The sequence below is a fragment of the Electrophorus electricus genome, chromosome 6 (genome assembly GCF_041902795.1).
Source record: "Electrophorus electricus isolate QZ-2024a chromosome 6, ASM4190279v1, whole genome shotgun sequence".
In the NCBI taxonomy this organism is placed as follows: domain Eukaryota; kingdom Metazoa; phylum Chordata; class Actinopteri; order Gymnotiformes; family Gymnotidae; genus Electrophorus; species Electrophorus electricus.
This window is the reverse complement of record NC_137502.1, coordinates 16,432,501-16,445,808: the sequence shown is the minus strand read 5'-3', so window position 1 is coordinate 16,445,808 and position 13,308 is coordinate 16,432,501. Positions and strand designations below refer to the sequence as shown.

General features: G+C 46.0%; 1 protein-coding gene across 3 annotated transcripts in view; it reads right to left on the bottom strand.

Annotated features, from left to right (window-relative positions):
* myo7aa (myosin VIIAa) overlaps positions 1 to 13,308 on the bottom strand; it is a 34,204-nt gene that overhangs the window by 6,999 nt on the left and 13,897 nt on the right. For all 3 annotated transcript variants that reach the window (XM_081715822.1, XM_081715821.1, XM_027009347.3), the window contains exons 13-37: positions 12,787 to 12,997; positions 12,539 to 12,674; positions 12,293 to 12,399; positions 10,487 to 10,624; positions 10,155 to 10,313; positions 9,555 to 9,647; positions 8,703 to 8,797; positions 8,228 to 8,312; positions 7,913 to 8,131; positions 7,124 to 7,441; positions 6,694 to 6,897; positions 6,407 to 6,583; positions 5,857 to 5,946; positions 5,232 to 5,359; positions 4,923 to 5,049; positions 4,488 to 4,607; positions 4,214 to 4,387; positions 3,609 to 3,836; positions 2,833 to 3,000; positions 2,572 to 2,689; positions 2,289 to 2,415; positions 2,039 to 2,208; positions 1,436 to 1,626; positions 951 to 1,075; positions 458 to 615 (exon numbers count right to left, since the gene is read on the bottom strand). In XM_081715822.1, the coding sequence (XP_081571948.1) occupies positions 458 to 615; positions 951 to 1,075; positions 1,436 to 1,626; positions 2,039 to 2,208; positions 2,289 to 2,415; positions 2,572 to 2,689; positions 2,833 to 3,000; positions 3,609 to 3,836; positions 4,214 to 4,387; positions 4,488 to 4,607; positions 4,923 to 5,049; positions 5,232 to 5,359; positions 5,857 to 5,946; positions 6,407 to 6,583; positions 6,694 to 6,897; positions 7,124 to 7,441; positions 7,913 to 8,131; positions 8,228 to 8,312; positions 8,703 to 8,797; positions 9,555 to 9,647; positions 10,155 to 10,313; positions 10,487 to 10,624; positions 12,293 to 12,399; positions 12,539 to 12,674; positions 12,787 to 12,997 (3,866 nt within the window). The remainder of the gene's footprint in view (positions 1 to 457; positions 616 to 950; positions 1,076 to 1,435; positions 1,627 to 2,038; positions 2,209 to 2,288; positions 2,416 to 2,571; positions 2,690 to 2,832; positions 3,001 to 3,608; positions 3,837 to 4,213; positions 4,388 to 4,487; positions 4,608 to 4,922; positions 5,050 to 5,231; positions 5,360 to 5,856; positions 5,947 to 6,406; positions 6,584 to 6,693; positions 6,898 to 7,123; positions 7,442 to 7,912; positions 8,132 to 8,227; positions 8,313 to 8,702; positions 8,798 to 9,554; positions 9,648 to 10,154; positions 10,314 to 10,486; positions 10,625 to 12,292; positions 12,400 to 12,538; positions 12,675 to 12,786; positions 12,998 to 13,308) is intronic.

Sequence of the window (13,308 nt, the reverse complement as noted above, 5' to 3'; positions counted from 1 at the left end):
TTTAGGTTTTATGTGTTTTAGAGCATTTTAAGTTATGCTCCAAGTTTTATTTATCCCTCAATTCAAAGGACCTCAATTCACCTAATTCCTCAATTCACGCACACACACCAGAACCAGGTAAACGCGGGTGGCAAAGAGGTTACATTGCTTAGCTATGTTAGCACCCGAACATAAATAAATAAATATATGCACTTGTGCTGAGTTCCAAGAGAACTCGACTAAGGGACTTCTGCCTTAATTGGCCTGTACTACTGACATACTGAAATGGGGATATGAGTCTTGCAGTTGAGAGAATTACAGTGCTGCAAAGTTCAGTGTTTTTCCTGCTCTTGCACACTCGGTCAGCTCATGGGCCAAACACCAAGCCCTTGAGGAGCTGACCCAGGTGGGGCAGGCAGGACAATCAGCACCCTCCTCTATGCTGTGGTCCTCCCTTTTTCTAAGTATAAAAGGATATCGATGAAGGCCATGCATGCCTCCTGGGAGAGCTCCTCGTGGGCCAGCACCTTCTTCAGCAGTGGCTGCTTCAGGGGCTCCCGCGTGCAACTCCACAGCTTGTCCTTCCCCCGGTTCTTCGTGATCATCACCCGGCTCAGGGTGTGCTTGGGAGGCGGCCTGTACCGGGAACGCGCGCACGGGCGTGAAGGAGCATAGAGAACCGATTCTCATGCACTTAAGCCTTCATTGGAAAGGTACTGGGAATTCACATTAACCGTCTGTATAAGAGCAGGAATGGGTGGATGAAGAATGCTTGTGATTTGCTTCTGATGGAGGTACCACAAGAGGTGCGAGAATTTACTGACAGGAGGTAAAATATGGAGTTCTAGACAGATATAAATTTTTTGGAGCACAACCCATGGAAATACTTTGATTTTGATTAAACCTTTCAGGCTAGAGACGCAAGGCAGCGACAGAGCTGTTTGTTTTTTTGTTTTGTTTTGTTTTTTTACCTGAAGTGGTCGTAAGAGAACTCCTCGAGCGTGTACGGCTTTTCCCGCTCCACGCTCTCCGGCAGAACTACCTGGGATACGCGGATCGACTCCTGACGCTGGTCTGGCGTCATGGTAACCAGAGCCTTAGTCATAGATGCAGATAGTGGGAAAGGCAAAGGGGAAAGCAGGAAAATATAAATAATCCATCGGTGTGCATGTACACGTGTGTGAGAGAGACAGGAAGTGTTTCGGAGATAGACAGGGAGTGTATGTGAGACACGAGGGAGAAACAATGTGCAGAAGATAGGATCTGTGAGCGACCATTGTGAGTCATAAGACATGAAGGGAAGAGGATTTCAGAGACATCGCACAGAAATTTACACCTTCTCCGATCACAAAAAAATTTCACCTAAATCAGCTCCTCAGATGCAAAAACAACTGTATGTACTGCTCACTGAACACAGCTGCAGGTGTCATAATACTGATGAGCCCGTTTTACTAACCACGATGTCCAGCTGTGGCCTGGTGACCGTAGGCAGCACGTAGACGCAGTCCGCTGGGAAGTCTCCTTTCTGTTTGGTTCTGTCGTTGACCCCGTGCGCCCAGCCAGAGGTCATGACCTGCTCGCCTGTGTCCTGGTCCAGAATGATGAGGTCACCTTTAGCGAAGCTCAGGAACGTCGCGTCATCACCGACTGGTCCAGGAGAGACAGGAGTGACCGAGGTGCATTAAGATATGGTATTTATGCTCATTTTGCATTTCTTCTGGGTATCATTATTGATTCCTGCATTTAGCAGTATTCTTTTTTAACAGTAACTTTGACTCTAACCTACTGTATTAGTGATGATGCATTCTATGAGCAGATGACAAAGAACTTTTGTAAAATGCTCTGGATGCGAGTGTCTGCTAAACGCTGAAAATGTCAAATGTAAATGTAAAACGCATAGAAAGTTGTACTGCAGCATGAATCAAGGACAAAACTGTATATCTCTGCTGTCCTTCCCTGTATCTTTGCTGGGCAGGTGTTACCCTTCATCTAACAGCCGTGACGTGAGGTCCTCTGAGCCCAAGCAAACAGGACGTGCAGTGAAAAGAGCGTACCGTACCTGGGCTTGGGTTATCCTGCAGCGCTACCACGAACTTCGACCTCCTCCTGAGGCCCTCGAGGAAGGTGACAATCAGGTCGCGTATGTCCTCAGCATTGTTGGAGGTGAAGGTGTATTCGTCTCCTTTAATGGTGGCCACTGTGAAGCTCTGTCCAAGGAGTTTCCCTCCACTGTTTGAATCACACAGTCCTGGCTAAGTAGGTGAAAATCATTCGCCCACCTTTTTAAATGGTTCATTATGTTTTTGTACCTGCTGCTGGAGACAGCATTGATTTCTGGGAAAGAGAGTTCTAGAAGGACCTGTTCCTGCTCATCCACAAAGTAAACTCCAGTCCAGTTCACCGCTACGATCACATCATTCTTAGGCAGACTGGGGCCTGTGAAACGCATAAAGGAAAGACAAAACAAGTTACCAGTCATACATTTGTTGTGCCAGTACACTACTCATTAGTTTGTCTTAGGATTCCACTCATATCAAAATGAATCGTTTTCCAGGTCAGTTTGAGTTTGTTTTACCACTGAATGTGTAGTACCTGAAAATTTAAAGGCTTCATAGAATCTGGAGAACAACAAAGGCCACTTGTATCGAGCAAAATCCACCACTTCCTCTTTGACCTTCTGGGGATCCACATGCTTCTGTGTGTAAATGCCCTGCAGAAAAGAATGGCTTCGCTTTCATGTACCTGAATTTATACTGAAATGAGCAACAACCAGGCCAGGGGCAGGTGGTCAGCTGGTGACAGCACTAGCAAAATTACCGAGCCACCGCAATCGCATGAAGCTCGTCTGTGTACCTTTTTGTGGGCGGCCATGATGAAGTGCGCCCACTTTTCCACGGTCTTGGTGGAGCTGATGTCGCGGTCCGGGACGTAGGAAGGGATGAGGCTGAGGAGACGCTCGAGGAGGATCTCGGAGCCGTAGTCCACGTAGTACTGCTGCGAGGCCAGCTCCGCCAGGTCCTCCTGGCGGGCGGAGGAGGTGAGGGGCGGGAGTGTGGACGGAGGCACGCCGAGAAGCCGGGGGATACCGAGAAGCCGAGGAATACCGGTGACGTGGGAGTGGATGAGGGGGAGAGTGGAAGAGGGCAGTAAAGGAAAGGTAAAGGGGTGGAGGGAGAGAAAAGAAGAGCAGTTTTACTCCTTTTATGGTGCTATTTTGCCATTCGTTGGCGGCCAGAGGAGTATGGGTTCTCCTTTTGAGCTGTGGCTCCTCTTGAGACGTCTTCTTGCTATAAAAGAGTCTCTGGAAAGCTGATTTCTGTAGAGCTGCTTTGTGACAATACTTGTTGTACAACATGCTATACAATTAAATTTGAAGTGAATTGAAGTAAACCACTTACAGTGTGTAAGAGGCATTTGGGTGGCTGCCCAATAGATAAAAGACGTGTTTAAGACACTAATGCATTGGCATCATGCACTGTTTCAGGGTAACTGCAGTATGGTTAAACTGTGTGTAATGGCTCACTGAATAACAAAAAATGTAAACAAATAAATACAAAGCCCAAAATGTATCACTTTGAAGAAGCCCTAATTACACCGAGACTGTACAATCATGCAAGCCTTTGCCTTACCCGGTCACAGCGGTACTCTCCGAACTTGACCCCGCGTACGATCTGCTGATAGATGAGGTTAGTGGCCACACTGTCCTCAGTGGGGTCATGCCAGGGTGTGAAAATCTCCTTCCTGAAGAACAGCCTCCAGGGGGCGTTGCGCTCCTGAGCGCCCTGCTCTTTAGCGTACTGTTCACACTGAGACACGGCATCCATCACGTGGTCATGACTGCTGCCTAGAGACGATACCTGGGAATGTTAAACGTGAGTGAGGGGTGGAGGTGAGGTCTGTGGGACAGATAACAGGCGAACAGCTCCGGCAGAAATAAAATAGCAGAGGACATTCAGTGAAGCTGAACCTACAGTCACTCTCAGACTAGCATGTGTGGGAGAGGGAGCGAGTGAAAAGATAGATAGATAGATAGATAGATAGATAGATAGATAGATAGATAGATAGATAGATAGATAGATAGATAGATAGATAGATAGATAGATAGATAGATAGATAGATAGATAGATAGATAGATAGATAGATAGATAGATAGATAGATAGACATTGTGTGTGTCTGTGTACATGTTTGTGTGCATGTCTGTATCTGTGTGTGTCAGTGCGTGTCTACGTGCACCTTGTCAAACAGAGCTATGTAGAGCGAGAAGCCGAAGCGATCTCTCAGGCTGATCTTGTCGGCCAGCGTGTTGCACAGTTCCCTTGCTGTGGTTGCCGAATCGGTCAGCAAGGTCTTGGTGGTGCCATCCATAAAGGTCACTGGCAGCATGATGGGCTTCTTTGACTTAGTGGCCTAATGGACCAGTGACACAGTGGATTCCAGCTCGAGCTTGATAGAAAAGCTTTACACAACTGCTTCATATTCAGCTACGTGTCAGCGGGTGACGGCCTACCTGGAGCTCAAGCCAGGAGGGTGGCTGTGTCCGGGTGCCGTTGGCGAACGTCCTCCGGAGTCTCTCCTCACAGTATGGAGCATAGCCTGGAGGGCCTTCATTAATGAAGTTCCTTAAGTACTACATAGGGAAAAGCAAAGCAATGCAATTGTAAACATTCTATTTGAAATATTTCATACAGTGCCGACATGATTTTCAAAAGCATGAAAAAATACAAATGTATTTCTAGATTGAAAAGACAATTAGTTTGAATCACAGGTAAATTTTAGTGTGAAAGGAAGTCTCAATGAATAGTAAGACTGTAACTGAATAGTAAGAACTGGAAAAGGGGTAGTTTAAACATCACAAACTTCTCTGACCATCACAAACCCCTCGCAACATCACAAACCCCTCCCACAATTGCAAACTCCTCCTACCATCACAAACTCCTCTCACCTTCACAAACTTCTCGGAGGGGGCGAAGCAGCCCACACACAGGGACAGGAGGATCCAGCCGCGGGCATGGCTACTTTTGGATGGATTCTGGGTCAGCTGCTTGCAGATCTGACAGTAGATCTCGTCTCTGTGGACAACAAAAGCCAGCCGGTCATCTGGGGCTGAGCTTACAGAATTGCTACAGCGCAGAGTTATTTGTTAAAGCGCCTGGCTTTAAATGCTTCTAGAGAACCTGGGGATTTAATTACATTTATAGACTTTGGATGTCTGTGAAAGCTTGTGAAATATCTACGGTGGTGCAGACTTAACCTGAGGGTGGGGCGGAGGATTCCGTTGCCGATGATAAAGTGAAGTTTCTCCAGGTTGGACGTGGGCCGGTCCTCTAGCATGCTGTTGCCATGCACCGTGTACTCCCCGTCCGTTAGACGCTTGGTCACCTGACACAAATGTTCGCCAACACAGTCACGCCCTTAAACAACTGGCAGTCGTCTTGTAAAGTCAGGACAACTGGCTGACAACACACCCTGTAATTTCCTGAACACTGACAGCACTCCTGCCCACAAGTCAATGTAAATAGCAGTTCTCACGGGCTGAGAATTTGTATTTAAGAAAGTAGGGCAGATCTAAATATGGTAAAAAGAAAAAAACTCAGAAATGCTTTTCAGGAAGATGGGACGGAGCGAGGGGAAAAATATGTGCACAGGTACATGCTACCAGCGCAGCGGTACCTCAGTGTTAAAGTACTTGACTTGTAAGTGGAAGGTTGCTGGTTCAAGCCCCACCACTGCCAAATTGCTAATCTTGAGCCCCTGAGCAAGACCCTTAACTCTCAAGTTGTGTTCAGTCATAATTCTAAATTCCTTTGGATAAAAGTGTCAGCTAAATGTAAGGATGTGTGTGACTATATAACTGTGGTGACCACTTCATCACTTACCTCCTCAGTAATCTTTGACTTCTTCTTCAGGGTGAGGGACACTAGCTTGTGACGGACACTGTTTTTCTTGTGACTGTCAACGTGCGAATTCTGCAGGAAGATGATGGGGGGGGGGGGGGGGGGCGAAACCCATAAATCATCAATTAGCTGGCCTGCAGCTCCTGGGGTGGGCCAATAACACTCAAAATGGCCCACATCATTAGTACACTTTTGACTTTTATATGGGAATGAAAATGTCTACTATGAGGTAGTCTTCAAAGTTATAGTATAGTTGTCAAAAGTGTATCATTTTGTTAATAGTAATTTACTTAATTTATTTGCATTGCACAATGATTTGAGTTTATATTGACTAATGTGTCTACAAATCAAGGACTTTCTTGACCCTTACTGAAGTACTGCAGTTAGGTAGCTTAGGTTTTCCCTTAAACTCTGCACTCTATATGTCAAATCTACACCATATATTTTATAAACATGTATTAAAATGGTGCACATTCAAAAGCAAACCTAATGGTATGTTCTTGGCTAAGTTTACATCTCTCTGGCACCCCACCTCTCCCTCGCCCTGCAGGGCCTGCAGCTCTCTTTTGTAGGTCTTCTTGCCCAGAGTCTCGTAGATCTTGGTCATCACGGGGATTTTTTCACTCCCGTCACTGATGGCTGTGTGGTACTTTGGTTCGGGGAGGTCGCCCATGAACCGCAGGACAGTGATCCAGACTGCCAGTGCTGCCTGTAACACACACACCCGAAACCCATCGCAACAAAAGCTCTCAGCTCTGAAGATAAACACTGTCATCTGACGTAGCAGCTGATGAAGATAAATGTTGTCATCGTCCGTACCAGCTGATCACCCTCGTCGTCGTGGAACAGCAGCGGCTGTTTGAGGGGCCGGCGCATGTAGGTGTGTGTGCTGGTGCCCTGGAAGTAGGTGGCTGCGAACTTGGCGAACTTGTACTCGGAGAGATCCTCCTCATCCTCCTCGGGGAGAGGAAGAGCCTCGTCCAGGTCCTCTTCCTCAAGCTGGGCCTGGCCACGCTCCAGGTCCTGGGGCACAGATAGCGGTGCCAAGATGGAGTAGCCATTCAGATAAATTCTTATAATGATATAATTTGAACTAAAATGGATGCTGTATTTCTGTATATAATTTTTACTTCACAATGAAATTATGAAGAAAAACAAGTTAAATACTTTCTGTTAATTTTCTAAATGTGGAACTACCAATTGCTTTCCTGTTATCATAAGCTAGGCAATACCCAGCCTATGAATTTACCTCAAATCCAGCCGGAGCCTGCCCTTCCTGCCCAGGCAGGGAGTTGGTGGTCCCGAGGAAGCCGAACATCTTGTCCACCATGTCGGAATCATTGACGGGCTCGTGGCGAGCCTTCTCCATCTGCTCCAGGAGCTCCTTCTTCCTACGCGCTTCCTCTCTCTCCTTCTTCTCCCGCTTGGCGTCCTCGCGGGCCAGCTGGGCCAGGCGCTCCTGGTGCATGCGCTCTGCCTCGGCCTTGGCCCGCCTGGCGCTCATCTGGTTTCGCAGCTTCTCCTCCTCAGCCAGGCGCATCTTCTCCGCCTCCAGGCGCCGCCGGTACTGAAGAGGTGGAGGGTGACGGAGGGTGACGGAGGGTGACGGAGAGGACCGAGAAGGTGGTGGGAATGAGAAGAGAGGGAGTGGTGAGGTTTGTTCATCACACTGCTTTGGTCCGTATTGCGGTACATATCAAGGGACTTGCAGTACGCAACATTACTTAGAGAACAGGACAGCAAATAAAAGTCTGTCATCAACCGCGCGAGTGAAGTGCTTCTGTAGCTGCAGATTGTTTTTAAAAATTGTTTTATTTTGAAGCTGCAAAAAAGTGTCATAATAAGACAACATAAAACAGCCTACGTGCACACTGGCCTGGTTATCTTTTACATGTCTGAGAGAGCCTTGGCAAAGGTGTGCTTATACTCCTGGTTAGTAACAACTGCCAAACACCTTGTTTGTGAGCACGTGGGTGTAAGTGTGTGTCCGCAAGTACGCGGGTGTGTGGTGCGATTTCCGCTACTCTCCACTACACACCTCTCCTTTGAGCCTGGCGTACAGTCTGCGGGCGATCATGCCGCGGGTGTGCGCCTGGATGGTGATGACAGCCCACAGGCGGTGCCTGAAGGCCCGGCGCACCATGAAGCCTCGAGAGCACGCCTGCAGCTGTGTGACACTGCGGCGGGTCACATGGTACGTCTGGTGGAGCTTCCGCGAGCGGTAGAGGGCCTGGAGGCGGGAGAATCCGGCACGCATCTGCGAGGCGGGGAAGACGCCCCACCGGGCACAGTGAGCACATCAGGCAGCTCCCTGGGGACCCACAGGCCGCCCGTAATGGTCTACGCAACTGACCGTGCTGTAGTTCTTCCGGCAGTAGTAACCCCTCCAAGTCTTCTGGATGAAAAGGGTAGACTTCTTCAACTTAAGGAAGTTTGACCTGTTTAAAAAATTTGTTAGAGTTAGGGTCAGTAACGAGAGTTATGGTTAGGGTCAATAATCAGAGTTGGGCTTAGGCTTCCCAAACTAAAATAGGTGGACCTTAAATTATTCGAAACTATTTTTAGATTGTTTCTTTCTTTCTGGTTTTTAAGTGTGTACACTTAACATTAAATATATATTACTTATTCATACATAAGTCTGTTATTTCACTTAACGTGTAAAACAGATTTGTAAAATGTTCAGTGGATGTGTTTTGCCTAAATTTGGCCTTAGTTACATCCCTCTTCAGTGAACAGTAGTAGTCTGCCGACATAGAGGGGATTCCGACATGGAGTGAGGACCTAAAAGCTGTGATATTGTGCATTTTTAACATTGTGTACAAACTGACCTGTCTTTGAAACCTCGGACCACTTTCTGAATGAGGATGACCTTGTCAGTGATGGCCTTGTCTCTCTCAATCTCCAGGAGCATATCGTGGTGGTCCTGTCAAACACAGAGAGACACTTGTCACCTATACAGCATTCCTGAGGGCACCACAGCAGAAGACTTGTCATGTCATCTGAAAAGCTGTCAGACAGCCAAACGCAGTGTAAACACAACAAACGCCCTCTCATGAAGGGCTACAGCTAATTCTAAACAACAATCTGATGCATTAACCAAGAGTGCCTAACTGATATATATTGCATCTCCGTCTATCCTGGTGTGATAATGTCACTTCCTGTTAGGAAATGTTGGCAGTGCCCTCTCTTTATTCTTGTGGACAGGGACTTCCTGTTGCAGGCCTGGGATGCCTGATAAAGAGTTACCAACTGGAAAAGACTCCATGGCAACAGGAAAACTATCAAACTTTCTGCTGACCTTTGAACTTTGCCTTTATTGTCTTTTCCAGGCAGTAAGGGGGGGGGGGGGGGGGGGGTGCAACACACAAGATGGAGGTTTCATTTACATTTATGGAATTTAGCTGGGGCTTTTATCCAAAGTGAATTACTATTATTCCAACAGCCACAAGAACGAGCGTGCATTTCTATTCATTTCTCCTGTACTTCAGAACTTCTTGTCATTATTTCATCACGGAATCATCACTGATCCTTTCAGACAAAGATAAAATTCCATGTCACCCGTCTTTATGGAACAGCCTTCATATTGTAATTTCACACAGGTTTAACTGCCGTCATTGTTCGCTTGAGACACTTCTAATAACTACTTCCCAGAGGAGAAGTGTAGTGATAGGCAGAAATACCTTCAGGAAGATCTTGGTCTTTCCCATCTGCCAGTCATCATTTCTGCCAAGGACCGTCTCAGCAATGTGCTGGCACGTCCCTCGCAGGTCCCCCTTAAATATAAAAACAGGATGGGGGTTCCTCCATCAGCCCAGAGACCTGGAATGTGCATTCATCCCAAATACTGCACCTGATAGAGTAGCAAATAACTACAGCATGTTCAGAAAGATGTGGTACTCAGGAAACACTGTATCACAGCAGTACAGTCAGTTCTGAAGTGCCTGAGCAGTTCTGGAGCTTTAGATTTCAGAGTAATCATGGCAACATATAGACTTCAGAGAAAATAGGTCTTCATTCACCTGTTTGGAGGCATGCTAGAAAAAGCCAAAACAAACATTGATTCGAATTGAATCAAAAACCAACCAAATGTGCCTCATTAATATACAAATATGTTATTTTAGCTAACAACATTGTTTTTGCAGATGTGTGAGGGGGCAAAAGGCAATAGGAGACAGGACATCTCTGTTCTGGGATGAAGTGTGCATTCAGTGTTCCCACTGGGTGGGATGTTACAAACAAAACAAAAACCAGTTACCGCACAAAAATGTCGAGCTGTTCACCTGTTTGTAGGCGGGCTTCACTCCTGGCAAGAGGACACGGTAGCGATCCACAAACTCCACAAAGGTGTAACGGATGGGATAACCAGCCCTGCGTATCCGTATAGTTTCCATCATTCCGGAATAGCGGAGCTGTCTCACGCAGAGTTCCCTGTCAAAGAGCTGGGAGGGAGAGGGAAACGTAACTCATGCCTCTGAAGATTCCACAGGTGATACGTGCAAAGTTATCCCAGGAACGCAAAACCTCCGCGCTCCCCTTCTGACCTTTCTCATGGCGAGATGCACTGTCTAGCTGAGGTTAATGCCTGCGCAGACCACACCTCGGTGCCACTCACCATGGGCTTCTTGTACTCGTTGGGTTTGATGCAGCGCACGAAGAAAGGCTGACACACGCTCAGCGTGCGCATCAACAGCTCCAGAGAGCGCTTGAACTGGCTGCTCAGCGTCGGTGAGCGCTTCCTCGTTTCCGCCCCCTGGACTCCAGGAAACGTGCACACACACACACACACACACACACACACACACACACACACACACACACACACACACACACACACACACGCGCGCAGAAAGGGACAAAAACAAAATGTTATTAAGGACGGTGGAGAACAGAGATGAAGGGGGTCCGTTCCACAACCCCACCCTCATCTCCTTCTACCGCGCTCTATTGCTCCCTGCCATCTCCAGCCCCCCAGCACACACCCTTCAGCTCCGTTTCTGTAGACAAAGTTCTGCTGTTCGTTAAGAGGAAACACTTCAGCAGATTTTCTGCCATGTTAATCTCGCTAAAGGGAGAGCTACTTTTACTGTCTTCCTAAGGAGTCACGGGGAACGGGGGGTTAGGGGTTAGGGTTTCTAATCTTAGATGGGAATTAACAACTCTATAACAGCAAAAAATGTCTACAAAGAGTATGTGTTTTATATGTATTGTGTTTTTTTCTCTTATGTGATATTATACATCACGTTCATTAAAAAAAAAATCAATATGTAGTCAGTAATTTTCAAATTGTTAAAAAACAGATATATTTTCTTTAGTATCTAATTAATTTAGCATGTAAGTAAATTAAAAATGTCTTGATAAAACATTTTCCCACCTACCTGTCTGAATATAATAAAGATAATGGATCATGTCAGTGGCATTTCCTATAACACCATTAAACATAGCAAAGATCATCTTTGCGAGAAAAATAATTTGTGGGAATTTGTTAAGACAAATAAAAACAGAAATGATATCATGAACATTCCAGTGGGAAACTGTCTAAGACACAAAAGGGCTAAGAAAAATCTATGGTAAAAGACCATAGCCAAACAGATCTATTAAATACCAGAATTGTATGAAGCTTCTTCATTCTTTATGTATTGTTTTCAATGTTACAATACACACGCTGATGCAGGCTGAACATAAAGGCAACACGCCACATCGTAAATAAACATGCAGGATATTTAAATGACTGCTATTTCTTGAACTGCAACTAAAGGACAACAGAAATGTAAAGTAATGCTGTTACGAGATGAAGTTAGTTTTCAGTTGGGGGGGATGCTGGAAAACACGAGACAACACGAACAAAATGGCACGAAGGCGGAGACTGGTGATTCCGTAACTATGGGTGTAATGGTTCCAGCTTTACCTTCAGAGCAGGTGTGTCTGGCAGAGAAAGCACTCCACCTGACACACAGCCACACAGAAACTGGCACACGCATTCCAACAAAGAGACAGAGAGAGCATATCGAAACACCACAAATAAATAAAACCTTTACATATGAACTCTTCCATCAGAACAGAAGTGATTTGGCCATAAGAACAAATTGAAATGCACTTTGTAATTATTCTGCAATCGATTGGGGGCATCTTTAACTGTATTGTTACATGTCTTATGTAAAGTGTGTGCACCGTCAGGTATTTCTCATACATTTACCTGACACTTTTATCCAAAGCGAATTACAATTATGACTGAGTACAACTTGAGTGTTAAGGGTCTTGCTCAGGGGCCCAACAGTGGCAACTTGGTAGTGGTGGGGGTTGAACCAGCAACCTTCTGACTATAAGTCAAGAACTTCAACCACTGAGCTACTACTCATTCTTAGGACAAAAATAAATGAATTAAAGAATGCTGCCAGCATAAAAGATCAGGAACTATTACCATGGCAACATCAGCTTGAAAGATCTGCTTGATGAACTTGTTCTTGGAAGAGTGAACCAGTTGAATAATGTCACCATGGAGAGTGTCTCTGTTTTTTTCCAAAAAACCTGCAGGCATTGTTTATTACAAATAATTAGTTGACAACTTTATGAAGCTCATTTTAAAAGTTTGAAACACATGAAAAGATTTTGGTCTAGTGTGCTGCATTTGGAACATGCGGAGGAATCTAATTACTCTATTTCTGACCTCTCGTCTCATAGTAGACCACGCCAGCAAAGTGCTGGATCCCAAACTGGGTTTCGTAGGTGTTTTTTGGGGGGATGTAGTTGGTGTTAAGCTTGTGCTGAGAGTTCAGCTTGTTCAGCATGGTGGTGTCTGTGCCCTGGGGTGGGGGTCAAGTAGAGAACATTTCTGAGTGAACCATAATGAAACAGAATAACAGATCTCTTGGTACCTTCCATCCAGCTCTATTTCTCTCGTGCTCGCGCTCTCACTTTAGGGAACTTGCTCTCCTCATCGATGAGGGAGATAATGTTCATGGGCTTGATGGCGATCATGTCCAGGGCGTCCTGGTTGTCGGTGAACTCGATGTGCTGCCAGTTGATGTTCTCCAGGTTGTACTCCTCCTGCTCCAGCTTGAAGACGTGCCGCACGAAGAACTGCTGCAGGTTTTCGTTGGCAAAGTTTATACAGAGCTGCTCAAAGCTGGAAAGGAGGACCATCGCAACAGCGTCAAAGAATCTTGGTGCCTGATCCTGCAAATCCCATGCTGTGTTTTTCCTGCTACAACACTTAACTCATCTGCTATTTAATAAGCCCATAATGACATTGAAGTGGTTCTATTACAGGAGGAAAACAATACAGTTCGCACTGACATGGAGTTCAACGTACAAAATACCATCAAAACAAAAGTTCCCTTTTATGCTACACATTGTTATGCCCCTGTGTTATTTACAGGGGGAAACATGAGGAGGTTTGTGGTTAAATTCTGTAGTGGGGTGTTTTTGTTACTGAGG